The sequence below is a fragment of the Ailuropoda melanoleuca genome, chromosome 12 (genome assembly GCF_002007445.2).
Source record: "Ailuropoda melanoleuca isolate Jingjing chromosome 12, ASM200744v2, whole genome shotgun sequence".
NCBI lineage: Eukaryota > Metazoa > Chordata > Mammalia > Carnivora > Ursidae > Ailuropoda > Ailuropoda melanoleuca.
Window position 1 is genome coordinate 55,518,960 of NC_048229.1, and position 19,113 is coordinate 55,538,072.

Genomic DNA, 19,113 nt, shown 5'->3' on the forward strand with positions numbered 1-19,113 from the left:
ATCTGGCCTTTGGGCCTTTCCTCTGCCCACGCTGGCTCCCCCAGCAGCTCCTCCAGCCCCATGGTTTCCAGTTCCGTCTACATGACCAGACTCCCGACTTCACATCTCCAAACTCTCACCCCCAACTCCACACTCAGGCCCAACTGCCTGCTCTTCATCTCCCCATGGGCCCCCCTCTCTAGCTGTCCTTCTGTCCATCCCACATTGCTAAAAATCTTCTCCCTCTTAGTGGTCTTTTTGTGTTATTGTTGAAAGACGTTTGACATAGACCATTGTGTAAATTTTAGATGTGCAGCATGTCGATTTGATGCGTTTGTTGATTATATGATTGCCACCGTGGTGACAATTAGCACCTCCATTGTGTCACATAATTATCATTTCTTTTTAGTGGTTGGAATAATTAAGATCTAGTCTCTTATCAAGTTTGATGATTTTAACTTTTAGTGGTTTCTGATCCCCATTCCTTAAATGTTATTGTAGCTGACTTCTCTGTGTGTTCATGTGAAATCTTCATGGATCTGGACAGAGAAGCAACCATTCCTGGGCAGGAGGACAGAATCCAGGACGGCCTTCGCGGTGTCAAAGGCACCCATGGGACTGTTGCAGGCGGGGTGGGGGGGACGCAGCCCTGTGCTTTGGCTTTGTTCATGACGGGGCTGTGAGTGCACAGCATGGGCCCCTTCACTCCTCCATCCATGCATTCAGTGACATTTATTGGGCGCCAAGGATCTAGGGACATGGGAGTGAGAGCAACACACAAAACCCCCCCACCAAGGAGGCTGCATTCTGGGGTGTGTGTGTGTTTGTGTAGGCATGTGGGAGGCTGTTAAGTGGTGGGCAATATGCATCCTTGGTTATTATGAGCACAGTGGGGGACCCCCAGCTTCCCCAGCCTCTCTGGTCAGGGCCCGGCAGCACCCAGTACAGAACAAAGGAAGGAGTTCCCCACCCCAGAAACCCGACTGCCGCTCGCTGCAGCCCCTCCCTGGGTCATCCTCCAAGGGAAGACGGAGAACACACAAGCGCCTTACTTCGGCTCCTCCCCCTCTTCTTCTCTCTCCTCTTGAATCCGAGGCAGCTCCCTGAGTTGAGGTCAGAAGCAGGAGGTGAGCCCCCCTGCAGCTCCACCCCAAGTCCACCTCCTGTCCCCATTTTCAGGAAGATGTCCCATGACCCCTGAGACCAGAGCTGAACTTCTCCACCAAGGCTTGACCCAGGGAACCCCACCAGAGCAGGCTCGGGCTCCCTCCAGCAGCAAGGCCTCCTCATGGCCAAGGGGCTTGGCCCAGCCCCTACCATCCTAGTGGCAATCCTAGGTCAGCCCTTGAGCCTCTCTGAGCCTCAGTTTCCCCACCTTCACAAGTAGGTCATGGACCTGATAACCTGAGACCTTCCAGCTCGAGAGGCTATCATCAAGATCGCTAGTGGGAACAAAGATCATGATGTCCCTACGGAGGGCAAGTGGGCAGTCATTACCACCGTCACAAGTTCCCATGGAAATTTGTGGAAATTTCTAGAAATTTATCCTGCACACCTACTCATGTGCCTATGTAAGGACATCCATGCCAGAGTGTTTGTTGCAAAATTGTTTATAACAGAACGTCAGTATCATAAATGTCCATTCATAGTGGGCAGATTAGATCAATTCTGGCATATTCACACAATAGAATATCACACAGTTGTAAAAAAAAAAAAAAGAAAAAGAAAAACGGTGGATGATCTTTCTATGCACAAGGTGGAAAGACCTCAAGGTACAGCTAGGTAGGTGCATGTGATATGCTATTTTCTGCACAAAAAAAAAAAAAAAAAAAGGAGGGGGAACCATGCTTGTAAACGTTCAGGTGCTCCCTAGACTGGTAGGCACTGTTTCTGTTCACAGACAGAGGGATAGAGGTCTGGCGTAGGGAGGAGGAAAAAGTGGAGGCAGGTTTGGTTCCTGTTCTATACCCTTTGGTACCTTTGGGATTCCCCACCGTGTGCCTGTTTTCTTCCCAATCATTTTTTCCAGGGCTTTCTCTGGCTCCCACCTGGGCATCTCTTCCACGGCCTCATTCTCCTCTTCGTAAACTGGAGCCGCCTCTGAGCCCTGCGGGCCAGTGCCACCGTCCTGATGCTCGTCCTCCTCCCAGTGAGGGTCAACCTCCTCTACGACGAGATCGGGCTCCTCTTGGCCTCCAGGGAGGATGCAGACTGCAGGTGACACAGGGTGCGGGAGAGAGTGAGCTTGGACCTCTGAGTCCCAGGGACCACATGGGGGGCCTTGGCCATCACCCACCACAAGCCAGCTCTCAGCCAAGCAGCAGAAACAGCACCATTATTCAGGTTGATAGCACTGATCAGATCAGTGGTAAAGGGACAAGCTGAGGCCCGTGATCATTCACCCTGTCTCCTTCCAGTCGTTTCCCCTCTCCTTCTCCTCTTGAGCTAGAGCTTCGATTACAGTTAACCCTTGTGTCCCCTTGGGCCTCCTTCTTGGAAGTTTGTGCAAAAACAGAACCACAGCATTACAGGTGATACGAAAGATCAGGGCTTAGGGACCGCCTTGGCATGTGCAGGTGCAAGGTGGCCTGGACTGTCCCGTGAGATGCAGAGACAGCCTGCCCCTGCCTGTTCTCTAGATGCTGCCCACTGGTGACAGCATACTACATGCTCCTAACCTCAAAATCCACTTCCAGAAGTCTTCCCCTCCTGGGCCTAGAGGCTCCAACTTCCAAAGAGATTGACTTTCTGGTAGAGGTGGTCCCACCTTCAGATAGGAATTGGTCACTTTCACTATTTCTCCATGTACCCAGGTCCCTGACAATGCACAGTGTGGGGTTGTGAGCTTGGCAGAAGTGGGCATAAGGGAGTCTTGTCAGGAACCTAAGCCCCCAATAAGCAAGAGAAAGAGGGGAAGAGGGGAGATTGCCCGGATCCCAGGTGTTCCCAAAAAGCTCCAGCCTTGGCTGGCCCTTCAATCAAGCATGAAATTATGAACAGTGACTTTAAATGGGTATTGGTCTCATGTCTTACCCTGAGACTAGGAATTATTGCTCATGGTGTAGAAAAAAAAATAATATAATGGCAGCTACACTGATTGAGCACTTACTATGCGCTTGGCCCTGTACTTAGGATATACATGGATTAACTCAACAAGTCCTCACACCAACGTTTCGAGGTGGGTCATTGTTACTTTCCATTTTATTTCCCTCTTTTATATTATTCCCCATTTTATAGATGAGCAAACTGGGACCCAGGTGAACACCTTCCTTTCCAGGGTGCTTCCCATGTGCCAGGCTCGGGCTGTCTGCTTTCTGAGAGCTGCCTCTTCCAGCTCCCGCCTCCTGGCTCCCAAACACAGACATTATCCTGCCTCACAGAGGACGGATCAGCCTGCCCTCCAGGGAAGCACCCCCCACCCCAGCCATGCATCCTGAACTAGCTAGCCTTTTCCACATCAGTCCTGGCTCCTCCAGCCCTACAAACAACCGTGATGTCTGACCTGGGAGGGCCTTCCAAGCATGACCTCGAATCCAGTGGTGGGACAAATCCTGAACGTCATTCTAGAACATCGTCCCATCATGGTGTAGCATCTCTGCCCTGAGCAGTCACTTGGGGTGCAAGTCCCCACCTGACATAGCAAGGGACATCCAGGGGACAGGAGAACCTCTGGCCCGTGAGCTCATTAGCTTTCACAACAACCCTGCATGGGGAGAATGGTACTCTCGCCATTTGATAAACCACAGAGCCAGCTCAGAGAGGCTGAGTGACTTGTCCAAGGCCACACAGGATGTCGGAGGCATTGCCGGGTCTCCTGACTCCCGATTCCCTGATGTGCTATCTTAGGCGATAAACACGTGCCATGAGTGTCTCTCTGGCATGGGTGGCCTCTCTGTAATGGGCACTGGAGGAGCCCAGCATGTGGGTCCTGAAGAGTCAATGCCATCTTTGTTTTCATCCTTGCTTTCTCTTTCAACCCTTTCTTTTTAGGTACTCTTTAGTGAGCAAGCATTTTACAAGCTCTTCCTCCTTCCATGGCTTTGCCAGGCCTGTGAGCCATGCTCTATACTGTCCCCATGTGACAGCTCAAAGATTCTGTGGCTCTGAGAAAAGGATGGTGACCAAGCACTGGACAGGACGGGCAGGCACAGGGTACTCTGCCACGCTGACCGGGGCAGGGCTCTGAGACCCTCTCTGTAAGCATCCGATTCACAGCTCTCCTGGCTTTTCCAGGGCCCCACCCTTGGGTCACAGATGGGGCCACCCAAGCACTGTGAGTGCTTGAGCTCCCACAGAAACCCCTGCTCCATCCGGGGCTGAAGCTTTGCTCCTGGAGTCCCTCCCCGGCACACCACCTCCTGGCCAGCATCCTCTCTGCCAGCCTCGGGTGTCCCAGAGGGCAACTGAATGGGGTTCTGACTCCAGCAGTGAAGGTCATCAAGTGCATCTGGGGAAGGAGCTCCTGTTTCCAGGATCAGCAAACAGGCAGGCTGGGGCATGGGTGCTGGGGAATGGGTACTAGGCCAGACCCCCCCACCGGACCCTGGGGTATTGGCAAACCCAAGCTCTGGCTCATCCTCTCTGGCAGGCCTGGGTTCCAGATGCTTTGGATGTGGCTTCGATTGCTTTCTCTGCCTCCGATGCTCAGCCTCAGAGTAGTCTTTGTGAAGGCATCCCCCTGCTCAATCACCTTCAATGGCTCCCCACTGCCTACAGTCTAGTCCCCTAAAACCAGGCCCCGGCTTTTCTAGTTTTACCGGGTACAGCAAGAACTCAGGTTTCATGGAAATACCCACCACTCTCCCTCTCCCACCTCCAGGCATTTGCTCACTTTATTCCCTCTCCCGAGTTGCCCCCCACCCGCGCCGCCTGTTTGGGACCTCAGGGTCTCCAAGTCAAAGGCCTGTGTAGCCAGGGAGATGGTGTATGTGGGTGTGGGAGTGTGTCCCCGCCTTCGGAAGGCAGTTGCTGCTCAGACTGTCCTCACGAGCACGGTGTGTGTCCGTCACAGCCGGATAGTCCTAGATTTTGAGAGAAGCCAGACTTTTCCTCTGCAACGTCACCTCATTTTTAGATGTTGGCAACTAACTCTAATATTGAAAATCATTCCGTACCCCAAGCTGGGCCTAGGGCAACTGGCTCGGGATCCCTGGCAAGCTCCTCCTTCTTGCTCCCCCCACCCCACAGGCCACATGAACCCATCCATCTTTCAAAGCTAAGTACTCATAGTAGCTTCACCCGAAGCAAGGACATCATGCAATCACAGCTCTGATGTGCCAATTTGTGCTTTTTAATGTCAGTGAAGGCATGTGTTGCTGTCCACTGCTGGACCCCAGCTCTTCAGGGAGAGAACATAGCCAAGTCTAAGGGGATCCTCTTCTGGGAAAAATTGTGTCCCGTGGGGGCACCAGCTGGGTGCCCGGCCCCACAATGAAGGCTGTGCAGGTGACCTCTCAAAGAGAGTCCTCCATGGGCTTTCCCAGAGCCTTCAGGAGGGAAGTCCTCCTGCTGTCTAGCCTGAATCCCACCAGCTGCCCTTGGCCGCCCTTCTCCTTGCTACCGTGGAAAGGGGCTGGCGTTGGTCTCGTAGAGGCGGCTCTGGGACTGGCTCCCGTCACTCTGCCTGGGAGCATGGGGAGTGGCCAGGGTGGGGAGGTCATTGTTCAAGGAGGGTGCGGGGTTGACAGCCTCCTCTTCCCTTCTCCTGCCAGTCTTCAGGGCACTCTCCTTTCCTTCCATCCATCCGTCCATTTGTCCATCCGCACTATCCCAGGATCCCTTCTCTCTTGTTTCAGAGGCCTCCCGCTGCTGCCACGCCTGAAACAAGACAGAAGGGTGGGTGGCTGGGTGGGCAGGCGGAGGGAATGAATGAGCAGGTGTGTGCGTGCGTGAGTGAATAGGCAGGGACGCTGGGGGCGGAGCGGGCAGCGGGGGAGGGAACTCGTCCCCCAGCCCCTTGGGCTCACCCCCTAGCAATGGGTTGAACAGTGTCCCCCCAAAAGAGGTATTCAGTCCTAATCCCTGTGACCTGTGAAGGTGACCTCATTCGGAAACAGGGTCGTTGCAGATGTCATTAGGTAAGGATCTCAGCCTGGATTTAGGGTGGGCCTTACATCCATGACTGGGGTCTTTACAAGAGAAAGGAGAGGAGACTGGACAGACACAGAGGAAAAGGCAGAGACCGGAGGCCAGCTGGAAGCCTATAGGACACTGAGCATTGCCGGCAGCCACCAGAAGCCGGGAGAGAGGCATGGGATGGTTTCTCCCCAGAGCAGCAGGAGGAACCAACCCTACCAAGGCTTCGAGTTTGGGCTTCTGGATCCTGAGCGGTGACAGAACGCATTTCTGCTGTTTGCAGGTGCCCAGTTTGTGGTCCTTTTCTCTGGCAGCCCTAGGGAGCTAACACACCCGGCTCCCGGCCCTGGAGCCCCCGCACCCACCCATGACCCACATGCTCTGGGCTCACAGGGCAGCCCCGCCTACTGCTGGCTGAGTGCCCTGCCTCCTTCCAGGGGAGCAGAGAGGAGAAGAAAGGGCTGGGGCCTCCGTCTTCAGAGCTCTCCAGGGCCCCATCTCCAGGGTCTCTGCCCCAGGGAACGTTTTCTGTTCCTTTAGTCTCAACAAAGGCTGTCGGGCCAAGTGGACGCTAGTTGCCGCTCTGTGACAACTTGCTCCGTGACAACCTTGGCGCATCCCTGTGCCCTTGTCAGCCCCAACAGCCATATGGGGCTCACTGCTCTATGCAGGGTCTCCATGAGACCAGGCAAGCCCTGCTCTGAGGCCTGCCTTCACAACATCATCACCATCATACAAATCCCATCTCTTCCTGCAGCCCCTCTGCCAGAGCTCAGCTCTGTGGTCACTGGCCTGTCTGAGCTCCGGGCCTGGTGGCCATCCTCATCCTCAGAGTGCTCGGAAAAACCACCACCTGCCTAGCGGAGCTAGGGTTGACAGCCTGAGGACACCCAGGGCCCAGGCTCTGAGGGCCCGTGTCCAGGGTGGAGTAGGGCCTCCACCCACAGGCCCTGAACTCTGCTTTGCTCACCTCTAGAACGTATCACAGGCCTGGTACATAGCAGGCCCTCTGTGACCTTTGTAAATGAATAAAAGCCCTGTATGCCACATGCTTTTCCTGAGGCCATGAAATACAGGAAGGACAGACTTGGACCCTGGCCTTCCCCTCCTGGCCTCTGTTCATCCCCCAATACCAGTGTGGGGCTAGGATAAAGGGCAGCACACAGCTAACCACCCCACCCATAGATGAGGGGAACCCTCCTGGCTCAAGAGAGCTGGAGTTTATTGGACCTAGTCCCCCAGGGAAACCCCATGCCTCTTCCCTGCCCCCTCAACCAGGGACTCTGCTTAGCCCAACCCACTGGCCCAGGGAAGCAGTGGGAACTCTCTCTAGGTGTTGCCAGAGGAAGGCGTTCCATCCAACTTGGCCTCAGAACTGTTTCCTCTGCATAGAAACTGGAAGGCAAACCAAGTCCCCCACCACGTCTCTCCCCAGCCCCTAGGAGGGGCCTCCAGCCACCATCTGGTGCTGGGCTCGGTTGACCTGGGGGGAAGTCTGCCTGGCATGGGCGCTCACAGTTCCAGGACAGGAGGCCCTGACTGAACCTCCCAAGCAAGTCCAGGCCTGGCCAGGGACTGGCCCACCATGCACTCAGACCGAGGAACCCTCCTGGAGACCCCTATGAGGACCCACTAAAGTGTCACTTACTTGTCTGCACATCACATGTCCCAGGGGAGTCAGGCTCCTGCATGGGGAGAAAGGAGCAAATGCCGTGTCTCCTCACCAGCCTCCCCACTCCCACCACCCCTCCCAGCACACACAGAAGCAAGAGAGTTTTCCTCATCCCCTACTAGGTCCTGTTGCTCCCAGCTCCTCTCTGGCCTGCTTCTCCCCTCCTGCCTCAGAGCTTGCTCTCCCCTCCCTGGGTCACCACTGGGTTCCCCCTCAGCTTCTCTGCCTGGCTGGGCCCCCTGCCTACCGTCTGCTCTCTGTGTGGGGAACCTCCCAGCCTTCCCTGGGTGGGGGGGGGTCCTCAAAGATCTGTCTGCAGGAGAGCACCGTGTCTTCCCCTGCCCCAGCCCCGTTCTCAGGAGCCCCTCCTCTCTGTGAGGGCATCTTCATGGACATAGTGTTCCTGCCACCAGGCCCCTCTTCCCTTGTCTTGGAAAACTCCAAAGCTCCATTTCCTCTGCTACCCGCAGAGGTCACACGGATACAGAGTCTGAGGACTCGGCCTGCCCGGAAGGGGGCCCTGAGGCTTCTTGTCCACCTCCTGTTACAGCCAGGACTGGGACACAGGCCTCCTGCCTCCCAGCTCCAGGTGCTGCTGTCAAGATATACAATTGTCCCCAAAGAGGAAGGGCCAGATGCCAGGGGATTTTTTTTTTTTTTCAGATTGATTGATTGATTATTTATTTATTTAGAGCACAAGCAGGGGGAGCGGCAGAGGGAGAAGGAGACAAAGAATCTGAAGCAGATTCCCTGCTGAGATCATGACCCCAGCCAACATCAAGAGGTGGACAATAAACCAGCTGAGCCACCCAGGTGCCCCCAGGTGCCAGGCTCTTGGAGAAGGAGAGGAAGAGGTGACAGAGGCCTTGCTCCCCCACCCACCCATGTCAGAGTTCTAGGTTCTCAGAAATGCATACAGTGCCCTCTGCCTTCCTACAAGCCCCACTTCTTTCCAGAACATTCCAGGCCTCTCCTGTCTCTGGGCCTTTACATATGCTGATCTTTTGCCTTCCTACACAACCCCCCTTCACCTTTACCCACCCCATCCTACTTCTCCCTCAGGTCTCAGCTTGCAAGCCACCTCCATCTGGAAGCCTTCCTTCATGCCCCTGGGGGGCTCCTCCTCTGCACCCCACATCCTCTCTGCTCCCCCTATGGAAGCACCTCCCCCACTGACTGTGACCTCCTGGTTAGCAAGGCTGAGCTGGCTCTTCTCAGCCCTGTGGACAAGGTGCCCCGGAGAGTGCGAGTGGAAGAAGTGTGAGCCAAGCAGATGGGCAGGCTACATGGGCTGGGCTCCCACGACGGGCTCCCTTCTTCCTTCTGTACCCCCCCAAACCATCCATTCTTGTCTGAGTTCCCAAGACCCTTCCCCCCACGACCTAGGCCCCAATCCCCCAGCCCAGCACTGACCTGCTCCCTGGCCTTCCCGTGGAGCACTGGCTGCGGCAAGGCCATCTCCAGCCTGTGCAGGAGCCAAGCCATCAACCTGCATGTGGAAGAGGGCAGGCCATGTCTAAGCAGCGGGGCTCATGGGGAAAATGACACCAGAGTCAGGTCCCCTCCCACGGCAGACAGCAAGCTCACTGGAAGGCAGACCAGAACCCAGGACTCCGGCCCCAAAGACTGTTGCCCTCCTCCCTGGCCTTCCTAGGCCAGCATCTGGGTACTGCTCAGACCCCAGCAGGTAGCTCAGCAGCCCCCGAGCCTGCCCTGCAGGTGCATGCGGGCCTCTCCCCTACTGCCATGGCAAGAGCATTTGGCAACACTGATCCTGATTTTTAAGGCACGCATTCTTTGGCTCAGCAACTGCAGTTCCTTGGATTTACCCTATGGATTTACTTGCACAGGAGCAAAATGATGCCTGTGCAAGTGGAAACAAACCTAAGTGGCCAGCAAATGGCTAAAGAAAAGCTGGTGCAGCCATAAAGTGGGGGACTAGGCAGCTGTTGAAAGAATGAAGCAGGTCCATGTGTATAAAACCACCTCTAAGATACACTTTTTGGTGAAAAAAAGCAAGATGCGAAGCAGTGTATAGATTTTGCTGTTGTCTGGTACGTGCGTTTGGCTAAAGGAGAAATGGTTGCCCTGGCCTGTGTGTGTACAGAACGTGTGGGGGACAGTGGCTGATGGGGCTGCCCGGGGAAAGGCCGCTGGGAATCCCTTTAAATTTCTCCCAGGGGCATATGCTACATTTCTCATTTAAAAAACTAGTTTGGTGATGTGTTGGGCTTGGTGCTGGGACAAAGTACTGGTCCTGCTCCCGAGGAAACGTGTAACATTTGGGGGGGCTCACCTGGCGGGGTCGCTGGGGGGCAGCAGGGAGGAAGCCTGGGAGCAGGGCTGGGGCTCTGAGGTCAGCTCCTCTGTGGGCTCCGGGGGGCCAGCCGTGGGCTCACCGTGGCTCTCCGGGGCCTGCAGCGTGGGCTCCATTTCCAAGGTGGGTTCTGGGGGCTCTACGCAGCGGGGAGAGCAAGAGTCTAAAGATGACAAGGCAGGGCTCCGTGCAACCCCTCATGGGCACTGGGGGCCAAATCAAGGCACCAGCCAGACTGAGTAGGGAGCCCCTTGGGCCCACTCCAGCTACCCCTCTCATCAGACCAACATGGAACTGAGACCCGAAAGCTCAAGGCACTTGTCTAAGACCTCACAAGACCGTCCCACACCACTGGCTTCCCATCCTAGACTGGGGAGGAGTTCCGAGGCACACCACAACAGCCAGTACTGGCGAGCCCGAACCCCTCTGTAGCCTGGGCGATGGCTAAGGTCCTCCCCCAAGGTCCCTGAAGCCCCAGTTGCACCCTCAGCCCAGCCTGTGACCATGCCAGGCAGCCCTTCCCAGGTCCCCTCCCTTACCTGGGCCCAAGGCAGCACCTCCAGCCTCATCTCTCCAGTCCTAGAGCAGGAACAGGGAGTGGGGTCATGGAATGAAGCAAGCCCTGTGCATTCCCTCTCCTGGCCAACTGTGCCCAAGGCAGGTGGGGCAGGTGGCAGGGGGGTCCCATCCTTCCCTATGAACCCCCCTGCAGTTTTGCAGTCACTCCTCTCCATCAAGAACACTCCAGGGAGGAGAATACCCCCTCCATGTGTCCCAGGGGGTGGGGATAGCCTGCTGGGTCCTTCCTGGGGCCCCAGAAACCCTCCCAGGTGGTCATCTGCCTGCTCCCCCTTTTCCTTGACTTACCTGGGAGGGTTTTGGGGGCTGAGGCAGCACTTTCTCCAGATTCTGCTCAAGCCACCTGAGCAGCCAGGGCCCAGACCTGTAAAGGGGCCAGCGGTCAATGGAACAGCCTAGTCACACTGACCTGAACATCTGTTGGAGTCCCAGGCTTTGACCAGCCCTTCCTCACCTCTGGTCCCATTGTGCACAATGGGGACCTTGTATTGGATGCTCTGGAAGAGCCTCAGGTAAGGGGGGCGACTTCCACCAGCCTCAAATTCTGACGCATGGTTGGACCAGACCCAGAACAACAGGCCCAGCCCTGGCCTCCTGGGCAGCAGGTGAGGAATAGGGGCTGCCTAGGAACCTGAATGCAGCATGGGGGGCTGGCCCAGGTAGGTCTGGCTCCATGGGTCTGGGAGCAGTGCAGTCACATGGGGCCTGATACTTAGAAGGGCCCAGTTTAGGTTTCATGCTGTTGTCACAACCTTAAACTCAATCTCAATTTTTTTTTTAAAGATTTGTTTTAGAGACAGAGAGATCACAAGCATGAGAGGGAGAGGCAGAAGGAGAGAGAATCTCAAGCAGACTCCCCGCAGCCCGACATGGGGCTCGATCCCACGACCCTGAGATCATGCCCTGAGCCGAAACCAAGAGCTTGACACTCAGCTGACTGAGCCGTAGGAGCCAAACTCTTATGAATGTTTAAAAGAGTCCTGCATTTTAATTTTGCACTGAGCCCCATCTGGGGTAGATGGGTCCCAGACCCACCTGGCCTCCAGGCAGCTGCTCGCTCCTCAGGGAAGCTCCATGTTCCCTGGGGAACCCATCCCCCCAGGTATGGCCCAAAAGAAAGCTGGCAAGTCCTCTGGGGGCCTTCATCCTAAATTGTGTTACTGGTCTCGTGAGTCAGCGGAGTGGCCCTGGGGACCCCTGACCTGGGCAGCCTCTGGGAGACAAAAAGACTGTGAGCTAGGACAATGAGTGAATGAATGGAGTACATTCATTCATTCAGCCCCTTTGTGCTGAGTTTCCTCCTTATGACAGGCACTGTGCCTGTTCACTGTTCAGCAGAGACGAGACAAAAACCTCTGCATTCAAGGACCTAAAAGTCTCACAGGCGCCTGGGTGGCTCAGTTGTTAAGTGTCTGCCTTCGGCTCAGGTCATCGTCTCAGGGTCCTGGGATTGAGCCCCTTGTCGGGCTCCCCGCTCAGCAGGGAGCCTGCTTCTCCCCCTGCTTGTGCTTGCTCTCTCTCTGTCATAAATAAATAAAATCTTAAAAAAAAAAAAAAAAGAACCCAAAAGCCTAACAAATGAATAAGAGAAGGAATGAATGAATGGGGTGAATAAAGATGAATGCATTACTCTGGGTTTCCAGCAGAAATTGCAAACTGGAGGCTTCGGGCTTATTTTGGGGGGTCCACAGTGTTCCAAAAATTTTTCAATTAGTTGGCAACAGCTAAAAATTAAGGATTACATAAAAACCTAAATTTCTAGCTTCTCTTGAAAAACTGGAGGATCTGGCCACACTGGGCCTGAACTCCTCCGAGGCAGAGGCAAGGGGAGCAGAGCAGGGACCCTCCAGGAGAAGGATATGGGCTCCCCTGTTTGCCATAGCCCTCACCCAGCCCGCCACCCTCCTTGACAAGACAGCCGCCCACCTTGGTCAAATCGGAGAAGTCCGAAACTATCACCAACTGTGAGGCCAACCTGGGTACCTCTGTGTCCCCCACAGTGGCCCCAGGCCTGCCTCNGTTTTAATTTTGCACTGAGCCCCACAAATTACACAGTTGGTTCTGGGGTAGATGGGTCCCAGACCCACCTGGCCTCCAGGCAGCTGCTCGCTCCTCAGGGAAGCTCCATGTTCCCTGGGGAACCCATCCCCCCAGGTATGGCCCAAAAGAAAGCTGGCAAGTCCTCTGGGGGCCTTCATCCTAAATTGTGTTACTGGTCTCGTGAGTCAGCAGAGTGGCCCTGGGGACCCCTGACCTGGGCAGCCTCTGGGAGACAAAAAGACTGTGAGCTAGGACAATGAGTGAATGAATGGAGTACATTCATTCATTCAGCCCCTTTGTGCTGAGTTTCCTCCTTATGACAGGCACTGTGCCTGTTCACTGTTCAGCAGAGACGAGACAAAAACCTCTGCATTCAAGGACCTAAAAGTCTCACAGGCGCCTGGGTGGCTCAGTTGTTAAGTGTCTGCCTTCGGCTCAGGTCATCGTCTCAGGGTCCTGGGATTGAGCCCCTTGTGGCTCCCCGCTCAGCAGGGAGCCTGCTTCTCCCCTTGCTTGTGCTTGCTCTCTCTCTGTCATAAATAAATAAAATCTTAAAAAAAAAAAAAAGAACCCAAAAGCCTAACAAATGAATAAGAGAAGGAATGAATGAATGGGGTGAATAAAGATGAATGCATTACTCTGGGTTTCCAGCAGAAATTGCAAACTGGAGGCTTCGGGCTTATTTTGGGGGGTCCACAGTGTTCCAAAAATTTTTCAATTAGTTGGCAACAGCTAAAAATTAAGGATTACATAAAAACCTAAATTTCTAGCTTCTCTTGAAAAACTGGAGGATCTGGCCACACTGGGCCTGAACTCCTCCGAGGCAGAGGCAAGGGGAGCAGAGCAGGGACCCTCCAGGAGAAGGACATGGGCTCCCCTGTTTGCCATAGCCCTCACCCAGCCCGCCACCCTCCTTGACAAGACAGCCGCCCACCTTGGTCAAATCGGAGAAGTCCGAAACTATCACCAACTGTGAGGCCAACCTGGGTACCTCTGTGTCCCCCACAGTGGCCCCAGGCCTGCCTCTGGGCTCCACATGACACCCATGTACACCAGCCCATCTATGAGAACTCATCCATGCCCCTCCCTGTGGCCCCTCACCTGGGGACCTCCCAGAAATCAGCACAACAAACCACGGGAAGCGCAGGGCCCTTTGGCTCCATTTTATGGATAAGAAAAGTGAGGCCCAGGAGAGCTGAGAGGCAAGTCCAATTTCACACACTGAGGTGGGGGTGGACCCCGCTGCTGAACCCAAGACCCTTAGCTCTGGGCACACTGCTGCCCCCACCACACACACTACACATGAGGCTCAGGGGATCCCAAGCCAGTGCTCAGGGATGGGGACTCACCCAGTGTCCTGGGCCCCAGGAGCCTCCCCGAGTCCATCTGCAGAAGAGAGGAAGGTGGTCAGCAGCAAGAGGCCCACCCAGCCCCTCTCCTCTGGTCAGCCTCACTCATATCCAGGCTGGAGACTGGGGCCAGAGGAGAGTCCCTCGCCTGTGGGCTCTCTGCAGGGGCAGGGCCCATCCCAAGCTCCCCCTGTCCCAACCCCAAAAAGCTGTCCTGCCTCCTGGCCTTACCTGAGCCCCCAGTGCTGCATGGCCCAGACGTCTGTGCACCTGCCTGCCAGGACAGACGGACAGATGAGGACAGAGAGCCCAGATGCCATGGCCTCCCAGGCCGCCCACCTCAACTCCTGGCCCAGAAGTACCTGAGCAGGGCCCTCCGAGACAGCAGCCATGCTCTGGGCGGGACCACCGCTGGGCACGGGCTGTGGGACAACCTTCTCCATGCCCTTCTTGAGCCAGCTCAGCACCCAACTGCCGGAACTGCTGAGGGACAGAGATACAGACCCACCCTCAAGTTCCCCAGCCCTCCCACCCCTGGCCAAGGGGCACTGCACAGTGTCCTAAAGAACTCGGTTTGAATCCCAAATGTCTATCTCCCCACTGTGAGACTTCACATATGCCACCTCCTGCCTGAGTCTTGTGTCCAACTCCGGAAAATGGGGGACACCGACCCTTGATGAGGCCAGGTATGCCCGGAGCCAACCTGAGTCCACCCCCATCACATGCTGGGTACAAAGCAGTCAAGTTTGTCAACCTGCTCCCCCCAACCCTGGCTCTTGGGGGTCCCCTCCTATCCTTGGCACATGTCCTATGTTCCAGAAGGGTTGAGGGTTTCTGGTGAGGTGTTTCCTTGTGACTGAGGCTGGGAAGCCTCGATAGAAGGGTCACAGACTCACTGCTTGAGCCTAGCCCCCCACAGGGAGGCTCACTTGGATAAGCTCTAGTGGTCTAAAATGAGCCAACTTGGAGATGTCATCTCAAAGTCTGGATTTCTGGCTCAGTTAGGAAAATGGGAAGCTCTGGCCACACTGGGTCTGCATTTCCCCCAAGCAGAGAACACTCTGGCCCCTACTCGCTGTTTCTCTTGGTCACATTATCCATTTGGCCCAGGAGATCCCTGCCCTCTGCCTGAATCTCCCTTCTGCCGGTTCCCAAGATGTTCTTGGCACTGGGCAGCTGCCTGTGAATGACTACCGACCTGAGAGCAAGGCTGGTCCCCACCCCTAAGTGGCTCCTTAGTTTTGGGGTGGGGTGGGCGCTGGCCCCCAGGAGAGGGGAGGTTGGTATGGTACCTGTTCACTTCGGGAACCACGGAGACCTGGGCCTGGAGGGATGTAGGCGGAGTAGAGGCAGCCTCCTGGATTTCTGGAAAAGAGTCCCTTATACTTAAGATCTGGAGCCTCAGAGCGGCCCGTTTCTACCCTGCTGGAAAGTCGAGGCAGGGGAAAGGGGAGAGCCCCAAGGGAGTCAGAAGGCCAGGGTTCCAGCTCGGCTCAGCTAAAAACTCCCCAGGAGCCCAGCCCTCAACTTCTCTGAGTCTCGGTTTCTTCACGAAGTGGGCCCGCCATCGTCTGGATGCAGAAAGACCTACGGGGAACACGCTCCTGCCCGCTGCCCGCTGCCCGCCCGCCAGCCGGGGCTTCCCGGCACTCACCCTGAGGGCCTGGGTCAGCTGCAGCCAATTCCTCCCCCTCCAGCGGCTCTTCAGGTGTCTGGAAGGTTCAAACAGGTCCACGGAAAGCCTCAGTGAGACCAGCCTGGTTCAGGCACGGGCAGCCCCTACCCAGCTGCAAGGGACCCCCTCACCCCACAGGAACAAGCAGCTCTGCTCTCACAATCGTCCCTGCAAATCCTGGCAGCCTCACACCCCAGGGATCCCTTGTCCAGGCTAGGGCCCTCACCGCCCCCCCACCCCGCCAAGGCAGTCCCCCGGCCTACCACACCCCCCAGGAAACTGCCCTCCAGTGGCCTGAGAACAGGGAGGAACACTGCTGCAAACTGAGGGGGAGAGGGAGGTGAGAGGACCCTCCACACCTAGCCCCCAGCCAGCGCTCCCCCTCTCCTCTGGGCCAAAGCTTCCATTCCCCTCTAGCAGCTGGGGAGCATGCAGCACCTGCCACCTGCCTCGCCTCTGCCTCCACAGCTGCGGCTCCTACTGCCGCATGCGCATACGGGTCTGTATGGACAAACATGCACGCGCACGCAGAGACGCGAACACGTGCACGCTCACCGTGACGTCTGAGCGTAGGAGTGCATCCATATACGTACAGATGCGTGCATACGTGAGCACACAGAGGTATACACGCAGTAATGCAGAGACGGGTGTATACATGCGTGAACAGACGCAAAACCAAGTGTATCTGCCCACACGTGCATGTGTACGTGCAAGACAGAAAGCACACGTGCATATACACTTGCACGTGCATGCATGCCAGCTACACATGCATGTGCACGCGGGCCATGCAAGCATATTCATATATACATGTGCACTCATGAAGATGTACACATGTGCAGACACCTGCAAGTATCAGAGGCACCCAAACGTGTGCATATGCACACACGGACATTTGTATATGTACACGCCACAGATGCTTGTGTATACACTCATGCATGCGTATATGCTCAGTCACATAGACATGGGCATATACACACACACACACACACTGACACAGACATGTATTCATGAGCACATTTTTCATGTGTGCATCAACACAAACACACACCTAGATGAACACACATATGCATATACACCTGCTTGCGCAAAGTTCTGCATCTGAATATGCATACATGAGCAGATGTGCACAGATGCATGAAATATGTACATATACAAACATGCAGACACATATAAATACGTCCATACATACATGCACAGATACACGGACGTGTGCACACACAAACACACGAATACATTCACAGACTCAGAAACATTTGCATACATACACACAGCATGCCCCACATGCACATGGAATCACAGGTACACCAATGCATGTGTGTGCGCGTGCACACATACACATGCATGTAAACATGTGCACATTCATGTGCGCACAGTTTGCTAGTGTGTATGTATGCCCAGACATACCAGTAAGGACAAAGGGCATGCACATGTGTGTACACATGTGTGCACATGTGAACACTATACCAACAAACCCTATACCTGGGTAGTCATTGTTTCCTGCAAGTGCCCTGCACGGCCCAGACTTGCCCTTCCTCTGCCAGGCACGCCCCACCTCTTCATCTCCAGTCACACTGGGCCCAGCCCACCGTGTCTGGGAAGCACTCCCCCAACAGCTTCCACTCTCCAAACTTAAAATGATTCTCTCCCTCCTCTGAGCTCCCCTAGTTCTGTCTTATACACTGGTTTGGCCCTCCCGGGAGGGCAGAGGTGAGCCCAGTGTCGGAGGTCCCACATTTCCTTATCACCTCTGTCTTCTGGTAGAATGACCTGACTGGTACTTGTCTGCTAACCCCCGGGGGCGACGCCTTGCTCATCATCATGCTGGGAGCTCCCAGCACAGCGCACAGGCCTGGCATCAATTAGGAGCTAGATCAAGTCTGCGTAATTGAGCTTCTGAATTAGTTGTCATCAGGCTCCCGAACGGATGGGATGCAGAACTGGCAAGCCTGGATGCGCTCGAGTCCCCCCCGTGGAAGGTTCCCGGGGGGGCGGTGGACCCAAGCTGGGGATCTGCTGAGCCGCTAGGCCGGCAAGCCCTCCCTCAGCCTCAGTCTCTTACCAGGGACTCAGCCCCTCTCTCAGCCTCCTCGGGGGCGGTGTCAGGCTCCGGCTCTGGTTCTGGTTCCCGCTCCACCTCCGGCTCTGGTTCTGCGCCCCCCTCCTCCTCCTCCACCTTGGTCTTCTGAGGGGTCCCTGGGGGCTGAGGCAACACCCTCTGGACCCAGCTCAACATCCTGACACCTGCAGGACACAGAGTCCTTAGGCCTCCCCAGAGTGCCCACCATTGCTCCCACCACATGCGGGTCACTTTTGTGGGTCACACATTTCCCTTTTCTCTCATTCATCTTTCAAAACATTTCTACAAATTATACCTCTAGGTATTCACTGATAGAAATACCCGGGCAAGAAACGAAACGAAACGAAACGAGAAGAGAGAAGAGAAGAGGAGAGGAGAGGAGAGGAGAGGAGAGGAGAGGGAGAGGAGAGAAGAGAAGAGAAGAGAAGAGAAGAGAAGAGAAGAGAAGAGAAGAGAAGAGAAGAGAAGAGAAGAAAAAAGAAAAAAAGAAAATACTCAAGCCAAAAACCTGTGTATAAAGAGGCTGGTCACCACAGTGTTACAGCAAAAGATGAAAAGCATCCAAATATTCATCAGTAGGACCCTGGTTATTAGAAAATACCTAAATGTTCATCTGTAAGAGAGACTTGTATTAAATAAATTACAATACATCCAATAATGGAATATTATGGAGCCATAAAAAAGTGGCTCTATTTGAACTAATACAGAGAGATGTACAGCTCTGGACTCCGGTCATGACCAAATGAGTTAAACTCTGTGCTTCAGTGTGCTTGTCTGTAAAACGGGATGTTACACAACCTATTTTGTGGAGAGGATTGTGAAGATAAAATATACCCACACAAACGTGACGGGCACACATTGGGGGCTTAATAAATGTTGGCCGTGACTATTATTTGGTGTCAAGCAAAAACACCAATTGTAGAATATCACATTTGGCATGATCCCAATACAAATTTTAAAAAATACATTATGAAAAGCATTTGAATAGAAACTATTTTAACATAAACATTATCCTATTTTCATGATTTAAAAACATTTAAGATGACAGTCACTTCCCCTTTTCAGGATGTACTGTCTTACCTTAGATAGGTCTAGTTTCTGGCGTCATTTCCCTTCTGGGGATGGGGGGCCTCTGCCCTTTTGACTAAATCCTTGCGGGCTGGCCCAGCCCAGCGGGTGCAACGCAGGTTAATACCTGCAAACTCCCACCCTCGAAAGGGCCCTTTTGAGGCAATGCCCAACATGACGGAGTGCTTCTCTGTCCCTCCTCTGCCAGGACCGTCGCCCCACGCTGAAAAGGACAGGCAGAGGGCCCAGGATCCCTGCCCCAGTGCCCAGCTCCCCACAGTC

General features: G+C 54.8%; 1 protein-coding gene across 1 annotated transcript in view; it reads right to left on the bottom strand.

Moving 5' to 3' along the window:
• The window catches only part of CNGB1 (cyclic nucleotide gated channel subunit beta 1), a 93,607-nt gene extending 75,120 nt beyond the window's left edge, over positions 1-18,487 (bottom strand). Inside the window, exons 1-13 of the mRNA XM_034639313.1 lie at positions 18,365-18,487; positions 17,746-17,927; positions 15,666-15,723; positions 15,304-15,376; positions 14,374-14,494; positions 14,243-14,285; positions 14,012-14,048; positions 10,911-10,986; positions 10,583-10,622; positions 10,023-10,182; positions 9,140-9,215; positions 7,703-7,739; positions 2,028-2,190 (exon numbers count right to left, since the gene is read on the bottom strand). Coding sequence (XP_034495204.1) covers positions 2,028-2,190; positions 7,703-7,739; positions 9,140-9,215; positions 10,023-10,182; positions 10,583-10,622; positions 10,911-10,986; positions 14,012-14,048; positions 14,243-14,285; positions 14,374-14,494; positions 15,304-15,376; positions 15,666-15,723; positions 17,746-17,919 — 1,058 coding nt within the window. The 5' untranslated portion in view covers positions 17,920-17,927; positions 18,365-18,487. The remainder of the gene's footprint in view (positions 1-2,027; positions 2,191-7,702; positions 7,740-9,139; positions 9,216-10,022; positions 10,183-10,582; positions 10,623-10,910; positions 10,987-14,011; positions 14,049-14,242; positions 14,286-14,373; positions 14,495-15,303; positions 15,377-15,665; positions 15,724-17,745; positions 17,928-18,364) is intronic.
• Positions 18,488-19,113: the final 626 nt, after the last annotated feature.